General features: G+C 45.5%; 2 protein-coding genes across 6 annotated transcripts in view; one reads left to right on the plus strand and one right to left on the minus strand.

The window, feature by feature from the left end:
* The window catches only part of LOC309397766 (general transcription factor II-I repeat domain-containing protein 2A-like), a 31444-nt gene extending 5698 nt beyond the window's left edge, over positions 1-25746 (minus strand). The window contains exons 1-3 of one of the 5 annotated variants that reach the window (XM_081964081.1): positions 25633-25746; positions 22551-22664; positions 18113-20674 (exon numbers count right to left, since the gene is read on the minus strand). In XM_081964081.1, coding sequence (XP_081820207.1) covers positions 18948-20674; positions 22551-22626 — 1803 coding nt within the window. In that variant the 5' untranslated portion in view covers positions 22627-22664; positions 25633-25746 and the 3' untranslated portion in view covers positions 18113-18947. Of the gene's footprint in view, positions 1-360; positions 633-18112; positions 20675-22550; positions 22667-25245; positions 25604-25632 lie in introns of those variants that run through there. The other 4 variants (XM_081964082.1, XM_081964080.1, XM_081964078.1 and 1 more) reach the window with 4 other exon arrangements.
* On the plus strand, positions 19-11029 carry LOC309397862 (uncharacterized protein). Its single transcript, XM_081964266.1, has 4 exons — positions 19-182; positions 2690-3431; positions 6423-6546; positions 9144-11029. Exons 2-4 carry the CDS (start codon positions 2709-2711, stop codon positions 10205-10207), a joined length of 1911 nt encoding a protein of 636 aa, XP_081820392.1. The 5' UTR covers positions 19-182; positions 2690-2708; the 3' UTR covers positions 10208-11029.
* Positions 25747-25997: the final 251 nt, after the last annotated feature.

The following is a 25997-nucleotide window of genomic DNA, read 5'->3' on the forward strand; positions in this document are numbered from 1 at the left end:
GAAAGGGAGGAGAGAAGCCATTGGAAGAAGGTGCGCGCTTGTCACTTTGGGCGGCGTTTCCTCTTCCTCTCCAGTTGGGGTTGGGGGAAGCGTGCAGCTGGGCTTCCAGAAGCCGAGGGGGGAATCCCCCCCTCTCGAGCCGTGACGCCGGAAAGCCCGGGTAAACGACAGCGGTTGGAGGGGTAGGTGGTGGGAGAGATGCCCTTTGCAGCGCGCCTTTGCCAAACCAACCAACAAACCCCGGGGGTGAAAAAAGCGGCGCGCGAGACCCTTGCAAGCGTTGGAAGGGAGAGGGGGAGCCCTTCTTGGCCCTTTTACACCTCCCCACGCACACCTTTGCACCTTCAGACGTCCACCTACCCATCCCAGCCACACGTTGCACACAAGCCGGCGTTCTTCTCCGGAGGCCATTTAGCAAAGGTTAGGCAGCAACCCTGACGGGCGCGATCCGCCAAGCCGCAGCTCGCCAGAGGTGGCTGTTAATCACATCACCCATCATCCCCGGCCGGGGATCAGGTGCTGAGAACCGTGCGGGAGCAAATAAAAAAATATATTAAAAAACCAGGAGCCGGTCAGTTGCCCTGCTCTGGATTTGGCTGCATGGCAGGTGTCACAGGGAGGGGTTGGACTAGCTGACATTTACAGTCCCCTTTCGAATTCATTTCCTGTATTTGGTCGCCAGGCTGCAGGGAGAAATCTGAAATACTAAGTAGGCAGGTGAGGCTGTTGGTAAAAGGTCTTCCTTGCCTCAATCCAAAATTAAAACTTTCAAGATTTGCTTTTTTGTTTTTTTAGGAAACAGCTCCCAAACATATCCTTAACCTGGTGCCCTAACCAATAATAGGCTCCAAGCCTCTCTTATCTAGTTAGGATTAGAGGAATTAAAGAAGGCGACTGGAGGGTATTATAAACCTAAAATCTTTGGGTATCCTTTGGCACCTGGAAGATTAAAATGATTTTTTTTAATCCTTTGGTGAACCAAAATGTTCCTTTTGGTCCCTCTCTGTGAACGTGGGCAATAAAGTCGGTAATTCTTTGGGGTATTACTTATTTTGTCTGTTGCAACCATTGCCAAGGGGGAAAACTCATTCTATTGTGGTAGACAAGGTGGCCCCGCCCAAGGGGAAAATAATAAAAGAGCGGGTTGTATTAATAAAAGTTTGGGTAATAACAGCTGGAAGTAACCGCAAAGAGTGGCTTCACGGGATGGCTGAATTCATTTTTAGCCCGGTTTTTCTCAACCTTGGCAATTTGGAGATGTATGGACATCATCTCCCAGAATTCCCCAGCCAGCAAATTTGCCAAGGTTAAGAAGCACTTACTTGCCTGTTCTCTTCTTGTTTGAAAAGAACTGAAAAGATGTTACTAAATACACTTACAACCTCTGTAATCCTTTACAAAGATAAAACTTTAGGTTCCGTTTTTACAAGCATTAACACCACTTTGGCAAGAAGCAATACTGCTGCTGAACCTGGAAGCTTGATTTTATTAGCAGGAACATTAGGCATGTTTTTTGCTTTGAATCCCCCTCCTCTCTCTTTCTCCATCTCTCTCTCTCTCCAGCTGTCTGTCTGTCTGTCTCTCTCTCCATCTCTCTCTCTCTCTCTCTCTCTCTCCATCTCTCTCTCTCTCTCTCTCCATCTCTCTCTCTTCCTCTCTCTCCCTCCCCATCTCTCTCTCTCCATCTCTCTCTCTCTCTCTCTCTCTCTCCATCTCTCTCTCTCTCCATCTCTCTCTCTCTCTCTTCATTTATCTCTCTCTATATTCCAGGTTTAGCAGCAGCATTGCACTAAGCATCTATTGCTTCTTGTCAAAGTTGTGTTAATCCTTGTGTGTGTGTGTGTGTATCTCTAATATATAATTTTAAAAGACAATATAGCCTAATACAGGTAGTCCACAACTCACAAGCACAATTGAGTCCAAAATTTCTGTCGTTGAGTGAGATACTTGTTGAGCTTTGCCCCTTTTATGATCTTTATTGCTACCGTTGTTAAGTGAATCCCTGCAGTTGTTAAGTTAGTAACATGGTTGTGAAGTGAATCTGGCTCCCACATTTGCTTTGCTTGTCATAAGATTGCTTGTCATAAGGTGATCACATGATCCCAGACCAGGACACTGTCACCGTCATAAATACGAGTCAGTTGCCAAGTGTCTGAATTTGATGACATGATCATGGGGATGCTGCAGTGGTCGTAGGTGTGAAAGATGGTCATAAGTCACTTCCCCCCCTCCCCGCTGCTGTTGTAACCTCAAACATTAAATGAACTGCGGATTACCTGTAATATTAGCTAGCAATTTGTGCTTACGCACTCTGGCTGTGATTAGAGCTGATAAATTGCGGGTGGATAATTTGGCCTAGACATATGTACATGTTTTTTTCTTTTCTTTTAATGATCTTGTAATCCCTTGCCTCAGTGTGGAATCAAGGCACCTCGATGGAGCTGAGCTGGCTGAATTCCCTTCCCGACGCCTGTGTGGAGTTCACAGCAGATATTTTCTCTTTGAGCCCAGAGACAGAAATATCTGCCTAGGATTACCTAGGCTGGCTCTTACAGTCTCCTAACTGTGTGTAGAGAGCTCCACCTATAGGTCACTGTGCCACTCGGAGATACATACATGTTTATTTCACACTTATTTACCTACGCTGGACTTTCCAATTAAAAATGCTTCCAAACTTGTGTTTCTCTAGGAGGCGAAGGAAGCTGGTCATGAGACATAAAATAATGACGGAGAAGGGGAAAAATCCAGATGCAAAACCGGAAGGAGAATTGCAAGAAGGGCTCAAAGCTGGGGTGACCCAAGGGAAGGCAGGGAGAACGATGAAAGACCTCCAAGCTGGGAATGCAGAAGGCTTTGCAAAAATGGGGGGCTCCAGATCAGCCAAGAGCGAGGCAGGAGATCGGCGGTTGAAATATTTGGATCCCCGGGCTGCTTTGAAGGCAATGCAGTCCTCCAAGCAGGAGGAACCGGTTTCTGAACCGTGGGAGAACGCCAAGGCCTGCCTGGCTTCCTTGGAAGGAGCAGCTGAAACCTACTGGAGATACAAAGGATTGGTGGATCTCAGCAGAGAAACTCAGAGGGAGAATGAGCAGACCAACGCTGGCAAGATGGACGACTACTGGAAGGTGGGCGAGGATGTCCTGAGAGAGGATTCGGCGGCCACCGACACCCAGCGAGCCCTTTTCAGAGAGTTCTGTTACCGGGACGCTGAGGGTCCCCGTGAGGCCTGCAGCCGTCTCTGGTACCTCTGCCACCGGTGGCTGAAGCCGGAGAGGCACACCAAGGAGCAGATCCTGGAGCTGGTGATCCTGGAGCAGTTCCTGGCCATCCTGCCCTCCCATCTCCAGAGGTGGGTCAAAGCCGCCTGGCCTCACACCTGTGACCAAGCGGTGGCCCTGGCTGAAGGCTTTCCCTCAGGACGGCCACAGGAGGTGAGACTTTAGAGAAAGCGAACTTTGCAATGGGAATATGCTAGGACTGGGGAGGGGTCCAAGAATATGGAGGGAGGGGGAAGTTATCTGTTCCAGGAAGACCAGACTAGGAAACCAAAGTCATGCAGGCCAATATGACTTTTATTATAGATCTGGTAATAGAATCTTGCAAGTCTTGAGCGTGCCTTCTTCTCTCTTCCTTTCACTTTGTGAGGGTCAGAGTTCCAAGTGAAACACCCATAGCAAACAGAACTCTGAGGCAGGTAGATTCCTCAAAGGACAGTTTGATTGGATACCATGTTTCCCTGAAAACAAGACCTCCCCGGATAATAAGTCCAATCGGGCTTTTGAGCGCATGCGTTAAAATAAGCCCTCCGCGAAAATATTGCAACACAGCAGCAGCAGCCATGAGGTGACGACGCTTGCCGCCTCCTGCACTTCAAAAATAATAAGACCTCCCCGAAAATAAGGCCAAGTGCTTATTTCGGGGGGGGGGAGGAGAGAAAACAAGACCCTGTCTTATTTTCGGGGAAACACGACATATCATATTGGCACAGACATATTGGCACAGACACGGCATATCATATTGGCACAGACTCTAAAGGTCCCCACAGTTTTCACCTAATTAAAAGTAAAAGTTTTCCCCTTTTCCCAAACAAACTGTCACATGGTCCAATCAGGGTGCTGTCCAGTTGCTTGGCAACATTACTCCTCCTTTCTTCAGCCACTCGTTGGAATGTCCTTGGTTCCCAGGGGAAAGTATTTTGTTTTGGCTACAAACCCCCAGCTATCTCTATTCCCCCTTCCCTAATCCTCGTCTCCATTGGGACAACACTGAAGCCTCAAAGATGACCTCAGTCACGCCAGCTTCAGAGTTGACAGTGAGAATTAGAGAGAGTGTTGTCTGAGATGCTTTCTCAGGTTACACTTCTGGCCTGGACTTCAGTTTCTTTTATCGGACTGTTGCCTTGGTAGCGGCTGTTCCTCAAGCTTATTCCTTTTCTCCATTACAGGTAGTCCTCGACTTAACAACCATTTAGTGACCATTTGATGTTGCAATGGCATTGAAAAAAGTGACTTATGACCATTTCCCCCACTTAACAACAATTGCTGCATCCCCATAGTCACATGATCCAAATTTGGGCGCTTAGCAACTGGCATGGATTAATGACAGTTGCACTGCCCCGGTGTCATGTAATTAGCAATAGCAATAGCACTTAGACTTATATACTGCTTCACAGTGCTTTCCAGACCTCTCTAAGCAGTTTACAGAGTCAGCATATTGTCCCTAACAATCTGGGTCCTCATTTTACCCACTTTGGAAGGATGGAAGGTTGAGTCAATCTTGAGCTGGTGAGATTTGAACTGCCGAACTGCAGCTAGCAGTCAGCTGAAGTAGCCTGCAGTACTGCACTCTAACCACTGCGCCACTGCAGCTCTTCATAAGGTTTATTTATAATCTTCCCAGCTGGGCTCCGACAAGCAATTTCAATGGAGAAAACTGGACTCACTTAACGACAGTGTGACTCACCTAAGCACTGCAGTGATTCGCTTAACAACTGTGCCAAAAAAAGGTGTAAGATGGGGCAGAATTCACTTAACAATAGCTTTGCTTGGCAACAGACATTTCAGGCTCAATTGTGTTTGTTAACTCAAGGATTAATTGTAAATGGGAAGGCAACCTAAGAGAGCTACAATTCTTTTAGCCTTTGGTGTCACTTTAGATGTCAGTAAAATCTTCTATATATATAAAAATGGCTGTGTGTGTGTGTATGTGTGTGTGTGTGTTTGTATATGTTCCAGCATAATTCTGGAACGCCTCTAGCAATTTCAACCAAACTTGGTAAACAGATGACTTACTCTCTGACAAACAATATTGTGGGCATAAGACACCCCTAACAGTGTGTGTTCTGTTAAGATACAGCCTGTTGTGCCTTAAAATGGCTTCTATTGTACAACATAGTGGAGTTGCCAGGGTAATAGCTTCACAGTACTCCACAAGGGGGGCCCATCTGGTAAAGGGGAAAATCCAACATTAGAAATTACGTTTGATCTGGACATTTTTAACACGGTGGTATCATTTTTCTTGGGGCACAGGGAAAACATTTTTAACTAATTTAATTGTCGCCAAAATCAGGGCTCAGGGAAAAGTTGCTCTTGCCATTGCCTCTTCACGAATTGCGGCAACGTTAATGGAAGGAGGCAGGACAGCCCATTCCGCACTTACGTTGCCACTTATACAATACAATACAATACAATACAATAGTAGAGTTGGAAGGGACCTTGGAGGCCTTCTAGTCCAACCCCCTGCCTAGGCAGGAAACCCTACACCGTTTCAGACAGATCGCTATCCAACATCTTCTTAAAGACTTCCAGTGTTGGGGCATTCACAACTTCTGGAGGCAAGCTGTTCCACTGATTAATTGTTCTAACTGTCAGGAAATTTCTCCTCAGTTCTAAGTTGCTTCTCTCCTTGATTAGTTTCCACCCCTTGCTTCTTGTTCTACCCTCAGGTGCTTTGGAGGATAGTTTGACTCCCTCTTCTTTGTGGCAACCCCTGAGATATTGGAACACTGCTATCATGTCTCCCCTAGTCCTTCTTTCTCTTTCTCTTAAGCTAGACATACCCAGTACCCATTATAACTCATCCCTTTTCCTGTCTATTACAGGATTGGGATAAATAAACATCTGGGCAATGCCGGTTATCAGTTAATGTGATATTAAAAAAAAATAGGTGGGGAACTTTGACTTGTGGACTTCAACTCCCAGAACCCCTGAGCCAGCCTTGCTGGAATTCTGGGAGTTGAAGTCTTCCTACCTCTGTTTTAAGGAATGTGAGCCCCCTTTTCTTTTTGAGGAACATGTGTGATCTCCGGATGAGACGTGTCTTTTTGTGGGGCAAGAAACTGGCATCCTCGCTTTGCGAAATCTCCCCAACCTATTTTCTGCTCTGTTTCTTGTTGCTAAAGATAAATTTTGGGGTTCTTTCAGGGACCAGGTTTGGTGCAGGAGGTGGCTGTGGGGTTTTCCACGGCCGAGCGGCCTCCGTCAGGGGCTGGAGAGAGACAACCCAGTTCCATCGGGGTCAAGGAGGAGCAGGACAGTGACTCAGAAGGTAAGGGCTTGTGATATGCTGCTGTCTCCAAGATTCCTGGATTTTCAGAAGTTGGTTCAAGTTGAACATCAGCCCTTTGGAGTAAGCAAAGAAACAAATTGCAGGATTCTTGTAGGTGTTTTGATCGAGGCTTCTCAAGAGCATGAAGCAAACTCCTTGTCCCGGCAAAAAACCCTTTTATTAATTTACTGTGAATTCTCCTCATTCACATCTAGCAAAATCTCTCAAGGGAGGATTTGCGGTCACAGACTTTGCCTTGGAGAGTTGACAGGCTAATATCTGCAGAACTTGGCAAGGAGTCTCGGAGAGTCACGAACCAACTAAGTGAACTAATTGTCTCCTGCAAACTCCCCTCCCCTTTCTCTCCTCTTTTATTTCCTCTGGGAGGGGCCATTCATCGTCCACTTGTGGCCTTACTCCCAAATCGACTCCTGTTCTTCAGCTGTTCCCTTTGTCTGGCAACTCCACACATGCACACACTGGGAACAGGCTCCAGCTGTTCCTCTGCCTCACTGATGTCTGACTCTGAAGGCAGCTGATAACTGGCATACGGCTCTGTCCCTCTCTCTGCCTCCGACACAGAGCCCTCATCAGAGCCTTCCCCAGACTTCAGGACTGGCCCATCTTCCTCCCCAACCTCCTCACTGTCTGAACCTGCTGCCAGTTCTGCTGGCGGGCCACAATGTTAGGCTAAATTGACAGAACCATGGAAGCCTGTTCCAAACCTTTACTGCTCTTTTATAAGGATAACAAGGTAGGCCGTTGTAAGTCTTTCTCCTGCTTTCTACTTATTTAGGGCTGAGCAAATGTTTCTATTTTCCAACCTGTTTCTCAGAGTTAAATTATTCTGGAAATTTTACCAGTTAAGTGTACAGATAGTTCTTGAGTTACAACCATTCATTTGGTCAGCACTCCAAGTTACAACAGCACTGAGTTACGACTTTTTGTCACACTTCTGACCATTGCAGCATCCCCCAAATTTCGGGCACTGGACAACTAGTTCATATTCATGACGGTTGCAGTATCCCAGTGTCATGTGATCACCTTTTGCAAGCTTCTGAGAAGCAAAGTCAATGGAGAAGCCCCATTCAGTTCGCCTCTATCTATAAACCACTGTAACTATCGCAACCGCAATTGCACTTTAGACTTATATACCGCTTCACAGTGCTTTTACAGCCCTCTCTAAGCAGTTTAGAGCCTATTGCCCCCAATAACCTGGCTCCTCATTTTACCCACCTCAGAAGGACGGAAGGCTGAGTCAACCTTGATCGGGTGAGAATCGAACTTGTTAGGGATATAACCCTAGGCTTGGCTTGCCAATGTATATTAAGCTATGATTATGTTAATGTTACTTTAAATGCTTAAGAGATTAATTGGTTAATTACCTCAAGCAGCTATAAGAGGGAGCCAGAATGGTTGTTAGATCTCTCTCTCTCTCTGTTTTGTTAGACGCTGATGGGATACCGGACTCTGTATCATGAGTTACTGAGTCTTGCTAGTGTTAGCAACTTTGTGGGTTAAACTGAGAATATTGATAACTGAATTACTGAACTGTGTATGACTTGGACTGTTAACTGGACTCTGAATACCTCTATATTTCTACATAGTAAACTACCATATTTTTATACTATTCAGTGTCTCTGTATGCTGGTTTGTGCGTGTTATTCCATATCACTCTCATTACGCTTCTCTGCATACTCGCTCTTCTAACGGGGAGCTTAATTACTCAACAGAACTGTCAAACTGCTGGCAGTTGGCAGCCAGCAGAATTAGCCTGCAATACTGCATTCTAACCACTGTGCCACCACGGCTCTTAACAACTGCAGAGAACTAACTTAACAACTGCAGTGATTCACCTAACAATTGTGGCAAGAAGGGTCGTAAAACGAGGCCAACTTCATTTGACAATTGTCTCGCTGAGCACTGGAAATTTTGAGTTCAATTGTCATAGTTCGGGGTCTACCAATACATTTGTGATTGCTTCACTCTTCATGCATGTGGGTGAAGAGAATAATTCTGAAATCGGACAGGAGGTTATGACCATTTATTGCAGCTTCATAAAAAGCCAGGTTTCAGCCCCTTTACCATCATTAATTTCATGCAATTGGTTCTTTGTCATATTCTAGTGTGGGGCTTCTCAACTTTGCCAATTTGAAAACGGGTGGACGGCAAATCCATGGCTAGCTGGGGGAATGCTGGGAGTTGAAGTCCACCCAGCTACAAGTTGCCAAGGTTGAGAAACATGTTCTAACGCAGGGCTCTCCAAACTTGGCAATCTTAAGACTTATGGACTTCAACTCCTAGAATTTCTCAGCCAACCATGTTGGCTGGGGAATTCTGGGAACTGAAGTCGACAAGACTTAAAAGTTGCCATGTTTGGAGACCCTGGTTCTAATGGAACGGAATAGGTGGGATTTTATTTTTTTGTCATCTGAGCTTGGAACAAAATATTTCCTACGTCATAGTTGAGAAACTGCTTGGAACCATCTGATTGGGTAATTTGGAAATGGGCTACTGGGATAATACTTTGCTCTGATGTGGCAGCCATGCTCTGCTTGGATGCTTGAGTAATATTTTTTCCTCTATGCTCCCCACAGATGACAAGTGGGTGATTGAGACGAGGCAAGGGGATCCCCAGTTGGAAGACACCGAGCCAGTGAAATTGTGTGGGCCCTCCTTGCAAGAACCTTATTGGTCCAAAGAAGATGGAGGTGGTTCTGCAGCTCTTGGGGCTGACCAGAAGGATGAGGACAAACCAAGTCAACACAGACCTGAAGTGTTTCCTCCAGCAGAAGAAGATGGGGACTCAAGTCAACCTGTTGTGATCCAAAGACGGCACCGAAGTCGAGAAAAGAAGACCTGTGCCGTGTGTGGCAAGACTTTCAGCCGGAGCACAGTGCTCGCTGCCCATCAGAGGACCCACACGGGTGAGAAGCCGTTCATGTGCCAGAATTGTGGGAAATGCTTCAGCTTCAAGTCCACTCTGGTTGCCCACGAGAGGACCCACACGGGAGAGAGGCCCTACACCTGTGATCTGTGTGGGAAGAGCTTCACCGTCAGCTCGGTCCTCACCAGGCACTACCGAGTCCATGTCGAAAAGAAACTCTTCAGCTGCTCTGAGTGCGACAAGAGCTTCACTCAGAAGTCTCAGCTGCTCAACCACCAGAAGGTCCACATGAGGGAGAAGCCGTTCAAATGTGGCCAGTGTGGGGAAGGTTTCAGCCGCAGCTCCAGCCTCAAGAAACACGAGGGCTCCCACACGGGAGAGAAACCCTTCAAATGCCCCGATTGCGAGAAATCCTTCAACACGTCTTCTCAGCTGGTCAAGCACCACCGAGTCCACACCGGGGAGAGGCCCTACACCTGTTCGGAGTGCGGGAAGAGCTTCAGCCAGTGGCAAATCCTGATGGTGCACCAAAGGACCCACACGGGCGAGAAGCCCTTCAAGTGCGCCACCTGCGGGAAATGCTTCTCCGATCGGGCCGTCCACATCCGCCACCAGAAGGTCCACACAGGGGAGAGGCCTCACCAGTGCCCCACTTGTGGCAAGAGGTTCACCCACCGCACTGTCTTGGTTAAGCACCAGAAGATCCACGCCCGAGAAGCTCTGAACCTAGCCAAATTGCAAGAGGAGCAGCCACGATATGAGGAAACGCCATAAAAGTTTGCAACACGGACGAGTGCTCAACTTTGGAAGGGTGCCGACGGGCGAATCTCTTCCCCGAGACTTCCCTAACTTTTTCGGCTTCCAGATGTGTCAAGACCCATGGTCTTCCTGTCTAAAACAGATGGGAGTTGCAGTCCGGGTTGGCCTGAAAGCACAGGACTCCGCCATATTGTACAAGGGTGTATATGTATCAGACAATCAATGTTTACAATCACACTGTGGCAAGCGGTCACTTTCCCAGGGCTGAGCATGATGGGATAGGCAACACTTTCTTTGATACATGCGGGGATCCTGCAGTGAGTCTGCTACACCCCCCCTCCCCCCCCGTCCCCTTATCTTCCATGTTGTGACTGTCTCTTGTGTATGCACTTTTGTCTTCCTGATAAAAGTTGCCGGTGTTGTTGTCGAAGTCTTGGCAAGTCAACCTTTTCAAGATCTACTTTAGCTATGCACTACAGTGATGACGGAAGCCGTTCATGAGGACAGATTAAGCCCTTCCCATTTGTACACAGGCATCAATGAGTAGAAGAGAAGGTGTCCAACAGAGAAACAACCTCATTAGTTTTCATTCAATTCCCCATCACAGTGTTGTTGTTGTTTTGCCAGTGTTCTTTGGTGGTTGGTCTCCACGTTTCTGATTTTGGACACTAACATGCAGTTGTGTTTCTGTATTATAAGGAGAAGAGGATAATGTATATCACAGGAACAGATTAAAGCAAAAATTAGAAGTGCCTCATAATTAGCCTCTCTCTCTAAGCTTGGCTTTTGTTTGCTAATGCGGTTGCTGTCGAATAAAATGCTTTTGTTGTCTGTCAACTGCAGGATGACGGCTTCTTCCGCACTTTTCCAGCCAATACAGTCCTGAGTGAGGCCCACTTTTGAGATTGTGGAAGGAATAGATCATAATCTGCTATGCTGGTCCAATGCGGGTTGCCAGATGTGAGGTGTTAATCTGGGGTATCCATCATGGCCTGTTCACCTTGGGAGACCCTTCTGGATACATACATGTCTGACAATATAATCCACAATTTCATTTACCCACACAAGCCCCTTCACCTCATCAAGGCCCTGATCATAGGAGGAATATAAATATATTTGTTAGTTGCGAAGTCGTGTCTGATCCATCGCGACCCCATGGACCACGTTCCTCCAGGCCTTCCTGTCCTCTACCGTCCTCTGGAGTCCATTTAAGCTCACGCCTACTGCTTCGGTGACTCCATCCAGCCACCACATTTTCTGTCATCCCCTTCTTCTTTTGCCCTCAGTCTTTCCCAGCATGAGGCTCTTCTCCAATGAGTCCTTCCTTCTCATTAGGTGGCCAAAGTACTTGAGTCTCCTCTTCAGGATCCGGCCTTCTAAAGAGCTGTCAGGGTTGATCTCCTCTAGGACTGACAGATTTGATTGCCTTGCAGTCCAAGGGACTCGCAGGAGTCTTCTCCAGCACCACAGTTCAAAGGCCTCCATTCTTTGGCGTTCAGCCTTTCTTTTTTTTAAAAAAAGAATTTTATTGGTTTTTACAAATATTTATAGGAAGGGGTGGGTAGGTATAAAAATTTTTGACAGCTACATCGTGCGAAAGGTAGAAATACCCCCAAATCTCACAACTTTTACAGAAAAAAAAAACAAAGATCAAAAATTAAAAGATAAAAGACTTCCGGTTCCGGCGGCTACGGCGACAGGCAGATTGCTGCCTGCTCCAGCTCTCCCGGTGGGCTTCCCCCGCTTCTGGGGGGGCACAAGACGCCTTGGAGGGGCGTCTTGCCGAAGGAACGGCTCGCGGAGGGTCCTGGCGTCGGCGGCGGCTGGCGGGGGCTCCTCCGCTTCGTTCTAGGCATCGGGGAGCAGTTTTGGAGGACGTGCGTGCGCACGCGTCTCGCCCCATGCCGATCGGAGAACACACTTCCGAACGAAGCAGCGGCAGTATGGTGAGAGGCTTCCTTTCTGCATTCCTTTGCTTTTGAATTGATGAACTTTTCAGCACTTTTAAAAAGTTAAACTTTCGGATCCCTGCTGGAGGTGCGGCTAGAGGGAGGGGGATTTCCCCCCCTCCCTCGGACAAGCGGCTTGAAAAGACTTTCCTTCCATCCCCAGAGAGGAGGAGGGGGGAGAGCCAACTAATGATGCCTCACCCCTATAAAAGTGATTTTCATTCGACCTAGCTCCAGAACTAATGGATGAACTGAGAACTTTTTGAACTTTTAAAAATTTTACTATGCCTCTGAGCCCAAAGCTGGCAGGGCAAGATGGCACACTTCCGTTGTCTTCATGAACTGTGAAACCTGACTCCACCTTTAAAATTCAGGCTTCCGGTCTTTGTCTCCGAGTCACCCAGAGGAATTCCTTGTGGATTGCTACTTTTTGAACTCTTTGGAGAAAAAAAACTTTCATCTACTGCTAGAGTGACTAAAGAAATCCCCATCTGTTTGGATCCTCTGCCTTCTGAATTCGCCTGCCTGCTCTACCTCTCCAGCTGCCCAGTCTCTACTTTGACTGATCTCCTTGCTTCATAAACCATGTCTCCAAAAAGACCACCTCCTGGAAAGCCTGGCTTTGCTACTTCTGCTCCAACGTCTGCAACGTCTAGTCCAGCTACACAGTCAAAGATATCAGAATTGATGCAACCCAAGACTACAGAGATAGACTTCCAACAAATGCTTCAACAAATTTTACAAGGCCAGGAGGAAATTAAGAAACAGTTAAGGGAAATGAAAGATGAAATTAAACAGAATCAAGCCCAAATCTTTAAGAACTCACAGAGACTGGACCTTGTGGAGGGTGGGGTGGCGGAGGCGAGGGGGGGGGTAGAGGCCTTACAGAAGGGGAACAAAGAACTTGATATCCAACAAATGAAAGCAGAGTTTGAAAGAATGTCCTTTTATCTTAGATTTCAAAATGTAATAGAAGCAGATGGGGAAAATATAAGGGACATTATGACTAACATTCTAGCTGAATACATATACAAAGATAAACAGCAGATGGAATGGGAGATAGATCTAGCTTATAGAGTGAATTCAGCATATGCCAGAACACATAATGTACCCAGGGAGGTTCATATTAAATTTCTTAGGAAAACCACAAGAGATGAAATTCTGGGTGTACAAAGGGGGCAAACACTGACATACCACGATAGGGAGATAACCATTCTAAAGCAGATTCCCAAAAAAATTAGGGAAAAAAGGAAAAGTTATTCGCAATTGGCGAATAAATTATACCAGAAGGGGGTGTGGTTTAGATGGTTGATGCCTGAAGGTATGCTGATATTCTGGGAGGAGACAAGAATCAGAATCAACACACCCATAGAGGCACAGGCCTTTATGGAAAAAAACAAAGCGAACCTAGAAAAAACAGATGACACTACAACAGTTATACAGGACACGGGAGGGGCCGGAGCTCTGCCAGCGGGGGGTGAAGGGGCAACACCAAGAAAGCTCAGATCACAAAAATAAATAAGAAAACCACAATGTTATAAACAGACCGAAAGTATTAATGAATTTACAACTAGACTATATATTATAATTATATAAACTGATTGAAAAGTATTTTTTCTAGAATTAATATGCTGATTTTTTTTATGACTATGTAATAAGGTTTGATATTTTGATGTAACCTAGGAGTCTGGAGGGAGGGGGCGTCTGCCATACTTGCAACTGCCAAAATTTGTAACTATTCCACTTACCCTTTTCCGCATAAATGTTTTTAAAAAAACCAATAAAACTTCTTGAAAAAAAAAAAAAAAAAAAAAATTAAAAGATAAACATTGGCAGCTTTTGGTTTTACATTATATCAAGGCGCTCAGCCTTTCTTATGGTCCAACTTTCACAGCCATCCATTGCAACTGGGAAAACCATAGACTATATGCACCTTTATTGGCAGGATGATCTCTCTGCTTTTTAGTAGGCCGTCTAGATTTGCCATAGCTATCCTCCCCAGGAGCAAGCATCTTTTAATTTCTTGGCTGCAGTCCCCATCTGCGGTGATCTTGCAGCCCAAGAAATAAATATATATATAAACATATAAAATGAAGTAAATAAAAACAAGGCAAGCAAAATAAGAGTACTTTAATGAATATTCCACATGCCAATACAGCTTCAAAAATGGCCCCTCACTCAGGAATTTATTGGCTGGAAACGTGTGGAAGTGGCTGCCATCCTGCAGTGGATAGACAATGGCTAAAATGATGCTATATTTATATTCATTATTTGATTTACTTGCCTAATTTTTATTCACCTAGTCAACTGACTGCTTCGGTTCACGGCTCCAAATCTTTTTAAGTGAGCGGACGACCACAAGGTCATACAACACAAATGTGTCACAAGGCTAAATCATTAAGAGCCCATGAAATATAAAATAGTGGGAATATCTGGTAAGGAAGTTGTGGCTTAGTGTGGGTCTGAATCCTGTCAATACAATACAATACAATACAATACAATACAATACAATACAATACAATACAATACAATACAATACAATACAATACAATACAATACAATACAATACAATAGCAGAGTTGGAAGGGGCCTTGGAGGTCTTCTAGTCCAACCCCCTGCCTAGGCAGGAAACCCTATACCGTTCCAGACAAATGGCTATCCAACATCTTCTGGCTACAAATGGCTATCCAACATGGCTATCCAACATCCAACATTCCAGACAAATGGCTATCCAACATCTTCTTCTTGCAACATCTGTCAAGAACGGGTCATTCTACCCAGAGCCCTTCCTTTTCTGAGGGAAATGGGCGATTTAAAAAATATGAAAAACAAATATTCAATAAACTGAGATCCAGAATTGGCACTTCTGTGCTTCCACTGCCTAGACCTGCAGGATAAAGCAGGGAGCATCATTGAACCGTGTTGCCCTGCTGAACCTGTTCAAAAGGATCCAGTGGGGGAAAAAAGCAAGATTCCCCGTCACCAGTTGGCCAGGCAGGCAGGCCTGCTTGGCATCTGCTTTGTGCCCGCTTTGCTTCTATTTACAATACAATACAATAGTAGAGTTGGAAGGGACCTTGGAGGTCTTGTAGTCCAACCCCCTGCCTAGGCAGGAAACCCTATACCGTTTCAGGCAAATGGCTATCTAACATCTTCTTAAAGACTTCCAGTGTTGGGGCATTCACAACTTCTGGAGGCAACTTCTGTTCCACTGATTAATTGTTCTAACTGTCAGGAAGTTTCTCCTCAGTTCTAAGTTGCTTCTCTCCTTGATTAGTTTCCACCCATTGCTTCTTGTTCTACCCTCAGGTGCCTTAGAGAATAGTTTGACTCCCTCTTCTTTGTGGCAACCCCTGAGATATTGGAACACTGCTATCATGTCTCCCCTATTTTGTGAAGCTGCTCAGAACGGTTAAGCTGACCCAGTTGTGTTGTGCAGAGTGGAGTGTGGGAAAAGAGGTGTGGACGTTGCTGTTCTGACCGAGGCTTCCCAAGAGCATGAAACAAACTCCTTGTCCCAACAAAAAACCCTTTTATGAATTTACTGTGGATTCTGCTCATTCACATCCAGCAAAGTCTTTCAAGGGAGGATTTACAGTCACAGACCTGATCTGGCTTGGAGAGCTGCCAGGCTGATATCTGCAAAACTTGGCAAGGAGTCTCAGAGAGTCACAACCAATTAAGCGAACTAATTGTGTCCTGCAAACTGCACTCCCCTTTCACTCCTCTTTTATTTCCTCTGGGAGGGGCCATTCATTGTCCACCTACTCCCAAGTCGACCCGTTCTTTAGCTGTGCCCTTCGTCTGGCAACTCTGTGCATGCTCACACTGGGAACAGGCTCCAGCTGTTCCTCTGCCTCACTGATGTCTGACTCTGAAGGCAGCTGATAACTGGCCTACGGCCCTGGCCCCCTCTCTGCCTCCAACACAGAGCCCTCGTCAGAGCCTTCCCCAGACTCCAGGACTGGCCCATATTCCTCCCCAACCTCCTCACTGTCTGAATCTCCTGCCAGCTCTGCTGGCTGCTGGCGGGCCACAACATTTGGTGAGGTTTTATTTAAAGGCGAGGCACATGAAAAGGCAAAGAAAATATTAAAAACATTGAAGAACATTTTATGCAGGTAGTCCTCGACTTACAACAGTTCGTTTAGTGACTGTTCAAAGGTACAACGGCACTGGAAAAAGTAACTTGGGACCGTTTTTCACACTTGCCACCGTTGCAGCATCCCCATAATCACAGGACAAAAGATTCAGACACTTGGCAGTCGGTTCAGAGTAACGATGGTGGCAGAGTCCTGGGGTCATGTGATCAGCTTCTGCTACCTTCTGATAAGCAAAGTCAATGGGGAATCCAGAGTCATTTAACAACCATGTAATGTAACAACAAATGTAATGATTCACTTAACCACTGCGGTAAGAAAAGTTGAAAAATGGGACAAAACTCGTTTCACTTAGCAGCATATGTTTTGGGCTCAATTATGGTCGTAACTCAAGGACTACCTGTATAGAATCCACCCTGGCTGGATGCTGAACGCCCCCCCCCCCAATAAATTCTCCCCTTTACAGTGTCATATTGTCTGAATTGCGATGTAATGTTTCAGAGTGGGGGCAGCCATTGGAAGATAACACAGAAGTGCAGACTGAATTTATACAACAAAAGTATTTTTTTTAAAAAAAGCACGTGTTATGGATAGAATAACAGAATTGGAAGGGAACTTGGAGGTCTTCTAATACAACCCCCTGCTTAGGCAGGAAACCCAACACTACTTGAGGCAAATGGATATCTAATTTCTTCTTAAAAACACCAGTGTTGGAGCATTTACAACTTCTGCAGTCAAGTTGTTCCACTGATTAATTGTTCTCACTGACAGGAAATTTCTCCTCAGTTCTAAGTTGCTTCTCTCCTTGATTAGTTTCCACCCATTGCTTCTTGTTCTACCCTCAGGTGCTTTGGAGAATAGTTTGACTCCCTCTTCTTTGTGGCAACCTCTGAGATATTGGAACACTGCTATCATGTCTCCCCTAGTCCTTCTTTCTCTTAAGCTAAACATACCCAGTTCCTGCAACCGTTCTTCCTGTGTTTAGCCTCCAGTCCCCTAATCATCTTTGTTGCTCTTCTCTGCACTCTTTCTAGAGTCTCCACATCTTTTCTACATCGTGGCAACCAGAACTGAATGCAGTATTCCAAGTGTGGCCTTACCAAGGCATTATAAAGTGGTATTAACACTTCACGTGATCTTGATTCTATCCCTCTGTTGATGCAGCCTAGAACTGTGTTGCCTTTTTTGTCAGCTGCCCCACATTGCTGGCTCATATTTAAGTGGTGTAGAATCTTGCGTAACCAGGTTTTAGTAAATCCTGACAGTATTACAGATTCAATCTCATTTCTTTGTTCTTGCCACCCGTATAATCATCTCCCACCTGGGCTATACGAATGGTGCTGTAGAAGTGACTACTCAGTGCATGCAGACTGTGAAAGCCTGAGTGGAGATGGTACTGTAGATTGTATCTCTGTCCTAGCTGGAAATGAGTGTCTCTCAGGCATTATAAAGTGGTATTAACACTTCACATGGTCTTGATTCTATCCCTCTGTTTATGCAGCCTAGAACGGTGTTGGCTTTTTTGGCAGCTGCTGCACATGGCTGACTCATATTTAAATGGTTGTCTAGGAGTTAATTTAATTGCTACTCCATTGTGACTCTAGGAGGCACGGCTAGAACAAGAATTTAAAATGGCCCACCCATATAACATGAAATAAAATAAAACCCAGAGAAAAACAGTCCAATCTCACAAATCACCACAACCCACAACATATGAGAAGCAGTCAGGTTTTAAGGATTTATTTAAATCAGTGTTTCTCAATCTCAGCAACTCTTAAGATGTCGTGGATACTTTAACTTTCAGAATTCCCCAAGCCAAGATGGAGGTCACATGGATTCTTAGGAGAATATCTTGATATGCTGGTTTCTTGGGTCTCATTAAAGGCCATTGCTTAATAATTGGTGGAACCTGGAACATGTTGATTCTGCTGGATTATTTTTATTTATTTATTAAATTTATACACTGCCCATCTTACTATTGGGAGTAACTTGTAAGGGGTGGGCAGGCAGTCCCTCCAACAACCAGGTCTTCCCTAGATCATGACATTATAGATCAGTGTTTTCTTCAAACTTGGCAACTTTAAGGATAGGTGGACTTCAGCTCCCAGAATTCCTCACAGGCAGCAGGACCTCACCCTTCCTGTTGTGACTTTTTTTTAAAAAAAAAGTCAGGCATTGAAATAAACGATGTTTCCGGGCATCACAAACATTTTTGTATATAAAAAAAAAAGGCCATAGATTTCTCTTTAAAAAAAAAAAAGAAATCTGGTTGACTTTTATCGAATTAAGTCTCATTTTTACAACTTTGGAGCTTTGCTACTTGAAGATGCAGCGACCCGTAAATGTGGATAACCAAAAGGTGGTTTTTTCCCCCCTGCACTTTCTACCTGCCTTGAAATTGTTTCCCTAAAAATATAGACGCAGAACCCAAAGAAGGGTGGAATTTTAGGATCCTTAACCATCTTAAGAAATGGCTAGCACTGTCCAAATATAAAGGTTAGGGACTCACTATGAGAAGCAACAGAATATCTATTGCAAAATGTTTAGTGTAAACCAAGCGTCTCCAAATTTGGCAACTTTTAAGACTTGTGAAATTCTGGGAGGAGAATTTGGGGAGTTGAAGTCCACATGTCTGAATGTTGCCAAGTTTGGGGACCTCTGATGTAAAGTTTTCCAGTAGATTCCGGCTCCTCTCCACCAATTTGATCAACCCCATCCTACATAGTTTATTTGGTAATTAATGGATTTAGAATCAACGTTGCTTCCGGCTGTTTTCGTATTTACAGCATCCGAGTGCTTGGCTTTATGATGCTCTACAAAATGTGGCCTTGTATAGAAACTTTCCCCGCAGTAAATGCATTTATAGGGCTTCCCTCCAGCGTGGGTTTTTTGATGGACGACCAGATTCGAATTTAGATTGAACCTTTTCCCACACTCTGAGCACTGATACGGTTTCTCTCCCGTGTGGATCCTCAGATGTCTAATAAGAGCGGAGTTACACGTGAAGCTCTTGCTGCAATGGGGACACGCATACGGTTTTTCCCCCGTGTGGGTTCTCTGGTGGACGCTGAGCTGCGAACTCACGCTGAAGAATTTGCCACATTCCGAGCACGGGTACGGCTTTTCTCCCGTGTGAGTTCGCTGGTGGGCGATAAGGTTGGAGCTCAAGATGAAGCTTTTCCCACAGTCTCCGCAACGGAAGGGTTTTCCCCCCGTGTGAATTCTCTGGTGGCGAATGAGCCCAGAGCTGCAAGTGAAGGCTTTGCCACACTCTAGGCAATCAAATGACTTTTCTCCGTGCCTTTTCTTGTGAGCTGTGAGACTCGACCTTAGATAAACGCTTTTGGGACAGTCGGAACATTTATAAGGCTTTGTACCAGCGTGCATTCTCTGGTGGGTGTTAAGGCTCGCCATCACACTGAAGCTTTTCCCACACTCTGAGCATTCATAGGGCTTCTCTCTCGTGTGGGTCGTCCGATGCACACTGAGTTGGGAGCTCACATTGAAGGTTTTGCCACAATCGGGGCATTCGTGGGGTTTCTCCCCCGTGTGGGTCCGTCGGTGCCTGCTGAGGCTCGAATTACAGCTGAAGGTTTTCCCGCAGGCCGCACATCTGTACGGTTTGTCTTCCGTGTGGATCCTCTGATGCCGAACGAGGCTGGAGCTGCAGGCGAAATTTCTCCCACAGCGAGGGCAGAGATATGGTTTTTCCCCAGTATGGATTCTCTTGTGAACAATGAGGTTGGAGCTCTGGCTAAAACTTTTCCCGCAGGCCAAGCAAACGTAGGGTTTCTCACCTTTGTGGGTTCGCCTGTGTGCAACCAGAGCCGATTTCTGGCTGAAACGTCTCCCGCATTCAGAGCACGCGTAAGGTTTTTCTCCCGTGTGGATTCTTCGGTGGGCCACCAAGCTCGATTTCAGACTGAAGTTCCTCCCGCACTCCGGGCAAGCGTAGGGTTTTTCTGCGGTATGGATTCGCTGGTGGGCGACGCGGCTCGAGAACTGCCGAAAGGTCTCCCCACACACGCGGCATCTGTACGGTCTCTCCTCCAGGTGGATTCTCCGATGAGCAACGAGAGTCGATTTCTTGCCAAAGCTTTTCCCGCAACAACGACACTTATATGGTTTCGCTCCGGTGTGGATTCTCTCGTGAGCAGTATGGTTGGAGGTACTGGTGAAGCTTTTTCTGCATCGGCTGCGCACAGGTTGTCTCTTGCCTTTATCTGCATTGCTTATATCGCCTGGAAGGGGCTGAGTTATAGTTTTACTTGTCTGTTCTTCATTGTTTGGCTTGCTTTCCAAATTCTCTTCCTCCTTCAGAGTGTGGACATTGGAATTGCTGAACAGTTTCTCCCGTAAGCAGAATGGTTCAGAGTTATCCGAACTGGAAATGGCTTCCTTCTCTTCCTCCTGAGCCTTCGGCCTTTGAACTACTGAAACAACAAGTTAAGTCAAGTGATTATCCCATATAGATGAGGAGAAAGATTTTTCCCCACTCTGATAACAAAATTGAAACCCCTTAGATACAACACCACCATACCAATCAGGCATATTGGTGACTTTTTCAAAAGATGGGTGCTGTTACACAATGGCATGCAGGTAGTCCTTGACTTATGACTGCAAATGAACCTCACATTTCTGTTGCTAAGCGAGACAGTTGTTAAGTGAGTTTTGCCCCATTCTTGCCACAGTTGTTAAGTGAACCACTGTGGTTGTTAGTAACACGGTTGTTAAGTGAATAGCAATAGACTTATACAGGTGAAACTCAAAAAATTAGAATATCGTGCAAAAGTTCATTTATTTCAGTAATGCAACTTAAAAGGTGAAACTAATATATGAGATAGACTCATTACATGCAAAGCAAGATAGTTCAAGCCATGATTTGTCGTAATTGTGATGATTATGGCGTACAGCTCATGAAAACCCCAAATCCACCATCTCAGAAAATTAGAATATTACATGCAATCAATAAAACAAGGATTGTACATAGAACAATATCGGACCTCTGAAAAGTATAAGCATGCATATGTACTCAGTACTTGGTTTGGGCCCCTTTTGCAGCAATTACTGCCTCAATGCGGTGTGGCATGGAAGCTATCAGCCTATTAGAATCAGATATTCTAATTTTTCGAGTTTCACCTGTATAATACTTCATAGTGCTTTACAGCTCTCTCTAAGCGGTTTACAGAGCCAGCCTCTTGTCCCCCAACAACCTGGCTCCTCATTTCACCCACCTCGGAAGGATGGAAGGCTGAGACAACCTGGAGCTTGGTGAGATTCCCACTGCCAAATTGCAGGCAGCCGGCAGTCAGCAGTAGCAGCCTGCAGTACTGCACTCTAACCACTGCGCCACTTCTCCACTGACTTTGCTTGTCAGAAGGTCGCAAAAGGCGATCACATGGCCCTGAGGCACTGCAACCGTCATAAACATGGGTCAATTGCCAAGGGTCTGCATTGTGATCTCTTGACCATGGGAGATGCTTCAACTGTCGTGAAGTGTGAAAAAGTGGTCATAAGTCACTTTTGTCAGTGCGGTCGTAACTTCAAACGGTCACTAAATGAACTGCTGTAAGTCGAGGACTGCCTGTACAATGTTGCTGGGGGCCTATATTTTTAAAGAGTGCAACTAGATAGTGGCTTCTGCTGGGAATGGTAAAAAAAACCCACAGTGTTGTGACCCGCCAGCGGCAGAAGATTCGGACAGCGAGAAGGTTGGGAAGGTACATGGGCCAGTCTTGGGAGTCTGGGGAAGGCTCTGATGAGGGCTCTGCATCGGAGGCAGAAAGGGGGCCAGGGTCGTATGCCAGTTATCAGCTGCCTTCAGAGTCAGACATCAGTGAGGCAGATGAACAGCTGGAGCCTGTTCCCAGTGTGTGCATGCACAGAGTTGCCAGAAGAAGGGAACAGCTAAAGAACAGTGGTTAATTTGGGAGTAAGGCCACAGGTGGACGATGAGTGGCCCCTCCCAGAGGAAATAAAAGAGGAGCGAAAGGGGAGTGGAGTTTGCAGGAGACAATTAGTTCACTTAGTTGGTTCGTGACTCTTCGAGACTCCTTGCCATGTTTTGCAGATATCGGCCTGTCAGCTCTCCAAGTCAGATAAGGTCTGTGACTGCAAATCCTCCCTTGAGAGACTTTGCTGGATGTGAATAAGCAGAATTCACAGTAAATCAGTAAAAGGGTTTTTTGATGGGACAAGGAGTTTGCTTCGTGCTCTTGGGAAGCCTTGGTCAGAACAAGCAGGATCTGGAAGTTGAGCAGTGAATTGTAAAGACTTGGGTCACAATAATTGAAAGACAATCCAATTTACCTTGGCACTCTGGATCTGTATTCTGGAGGACGGGACTTTGCTCCGTTAAAGACTCAGGAATCTCTCCTAGCTCCATCAAACGTGGCTGTTTGGGAAACCACAATGCCTTCACAGCTAGAAAAAAAGAATATTAAAAGAGATTTTAAGAATGCTGGCTACTAAGCTGTCCATTCCGGCAGAGGGATTCTGGGAGTTGAAGTCCACACTTCTTAAGAGTTGCCAAAGTTGACCAATACTAGTTTAGATCTATGCTCCCATCTACACCTTTCCTAACTGCCCCACAATCTCTTTACACACAGCCTGCACAAAATGATCCTTTTTTTAAATAAAATAAATGGAAAAATAAAAAAATCATGTCAAACAGAGGCCCAATTCACCCTTTTCTTTGGCTTCTGACAATTTGGAAGAAATTTTTAATAGCGGGGAAAGCTTTTAACAAAATAAACTAAAAACAAATATTCAAACGGTCAAATAGTATGGGAATTTATGTCAGAACACCAGTAACTTGTAAGGCTAGATCAGAGCCTGATGGTGCTGCTATTTTAAATTACAGAGATATGGATATTGAAAAGCATTTAATTCTGTGTGCCCCATCTGCATCAGAATAAAAAAAATATGAGAACCTATATTAACATACAGTATGTTAGATTTGTTATTGTTGTTAGTTGTGAAGTCGTGACCCTATAGACAACGTTCCTCCAGGCCTTCCTGTCCTCTACCATCCTCTGGAGTCCATTTAAGCTCACGCCTACTGCTTCGGTGACTCCATCCAGCCACCTCCTTCTCTGTCGTCCCTTTCTTCTTTTGCCCTCAATTGTTCCCAGATCTTAGGCTCTTCTCCAGGGAGTCCTTCCTGCTCATTAAGTGGCCAAAGTACTTGAGTTTCATCTTCAGGATCTGAGTTCCTTCTAAAGAGCAGTCAGGGTTGATCTCCTCTAGGACTGACAGGTTTGATCTCCTTGCAGTCCAAGGGACTCGCAGGAGTCTTCTCCAGCACCAGAGTTCAAAGGCCTCCATTCTTTGGCGCTCAGCCTTCCTTATGGTCCAACTTTCACAGCCTTACATTGCAACTGGGAAAACCACAGCCTTGACTATACGCACTTTTATGTTAGATTACATATTGTCTTTTATGAAGGTGGTTAATGCAGCATACATAGCATTCCCTCCTCTTTCCCCCCCACAACCACCACCACCACCATGCTACAGAGTTGAAGAAGCTTCTTGGATGAGAAGCGAAATGTCTTCAAGGAAAAACCAAAAAGTCCAGTTGCCTCTTGAAAAAAAAAAAAGCACCTTTGGGACAACCACCATACAGGATAGGCTGAAACGGAAAAGAGACATTGGCCCCAAAGGTACCAAATAGAGCGATGGCCTTCATGCCATCCAGATCATCCTAAGACTACGAATTCCAAAAAAACGGGCACATTTTATCATATGTGGTGGACTTGTGTTAAAGCAAAAAAAAAAAATGGGCAAAGATATACAGATGGCTAGAAAAGATGATGGGGAAACATGTAGATTTTAAACCCGAACTGTTTTTATTAGGTATAATATCAGAAAAATTAGATAAGAAAAATATGTATTTAAAATTACATGCTGTACACAGCAGCGAGGATTATTATTCGCACAATATTGGAAAAATGAAGAAAGACTGCAAGATGAAGAGATAATTAGACTGTGCAGAAATGGATAGACTGACATTGAAAATGAAACAGAAAGAAGACATAGAGTCCTATCAAACGTGGAATCTATTTTACCAGTGGTTGGAAAAAGGGGTTGGAGATTAAGAATATAATCAGTATTGTTAAGCAAATTAAATACCCAAACAACATGATGGTTATTAAGCACTAAAATGTAATTAAAAAATCAGTAACATTATACATACATATATATATACATACATACATACATACACACTATACATACGTACATACATGCATACATACACTACAATTTCCACAGTGCCCAGCTAGAGAGCTGTGATCCAAAATTGCTCCATGATTTCAGCCAGGGACATGTCTATGGAGATTCTCAGTCATCCTTTAACTTTAACTTTTATTTAATTTATAAACCGCGCCCTCTCCCAGAAGGGACTCTACATACAGAGATAGGTAAATATAGATAAATATAGATATAGATGGAGGAGGTAACATATAAACTGTACAGTAATAATTAAAATTAAAGATACATTAAAAACTACCCCTAAAAAACTACCCCAGAATAAAATGTTTGCCAGGAGGTTTAAAAATGGGACTATAAATGGGCTAGGCCAGCTAATTGGAACAGGTGGGTCTTGAGTTTCTGTCGGAAGGAGCGGAGGTCGGTAGTGGTTCTGATATGGGGGGGGGAGGTCATTCCAAGGTCATGGTTGTCCCCAAAGATGCTTTTTCAAGAGGCCGCTGGACTTTTTTTTCTTTCTTTGAAGGCGTTTCGCTTCTCATCCAAGAAGCTTCCTTCAGCTCTGAAGAAGCTTCTTGGATCTTCTGAACTGAAGAAGCTTCTTGGATGAGAAGCGAAAGGTCTTAAAAAGCAAAGAGACAGGAAGTCCAGTGGCTTCTTGAAAAAGCACCTTTGAGTCAGCCAGGGACAGTTCCCCTGAGCTTATACGGAGCGCTTTTGTTGTTTTGTTTTGGCTCTCATAAGGTCTCCCGAGCCAAGTAACCAAAGGGTTACTTTGGGGGAATTTGAGGCTCACCTCCTGCTCGGAAAGGCGATTCCCAATCCCGCGGCCGGCGACCGATGGGGGGCTGTAGTCGAGATCCTGGAATGTATGTGTGTGTGTGAAGGCTGAAAAGCTGACTTCAGCGCTCCTCCCCTTTCGAAGCTTCGGAATTCTTCTGCCGCCTGACTTCAAAGGAATCCCCTCGGAATTCTTCTGACGTCACGTTCGAAGTTGCTTGCATGGTCGCTTTCTCCTTTGATGTTTGCGGCGATCATTTGAAAATTACACGCGGGAAGGGCCGGCAGTTTCGGGGGTGGGGTGTTTATTGAACCCCGTGGGGTGGGATCTGGGAAGGGTAGGTTTGAAAAGATCCCTCCCAGCAGCGAAACAAAACCGGATACCCCCACTAGGCCTGCTTACCTCTCTCCGGATACAAAGCTCGCCGTCCGGCTGGAAGATCGGCCTCTTCCTCCCCAGATCAGTAGCGTCAAGCGAGCGAAGCCGGCCCCGGTTCAGCAAACCGAGCCGCGGTCCAGAGCCCTCTGCCGGTCGCCGGCCTCCATTGCGGCTTGTTTTGCCGCTGGGTGAGCCGACGGTCCTCTGAGCATGTGCAGATGCCTTTCTCCGGGGACATATTTTTCCCTGTGGCCGATCGGGTCTTTAGCGCAAAATCGAAGGCTCCTGAATTTGTGCGAAGAAGAGCTGTTTCTGAATCAGAATCGAGCTGGGAGGGACCTTGGAGGTCTTCTAGTCCAGCCCCCTGCTCAAGCAAGAGTCCTTATCCC

The sequence above is a fragment of the Natrix helvetica genome, assembly GCF_964273705.1.
Source record: "Natrix helvetica genome assembly, chromosome: 1".
Lineage (NCBI taxonomy): Eukaryota > Metazoa > Chordata > Lepidosauria > Squamata > Natricidae > Natrix > Natrix helvetica.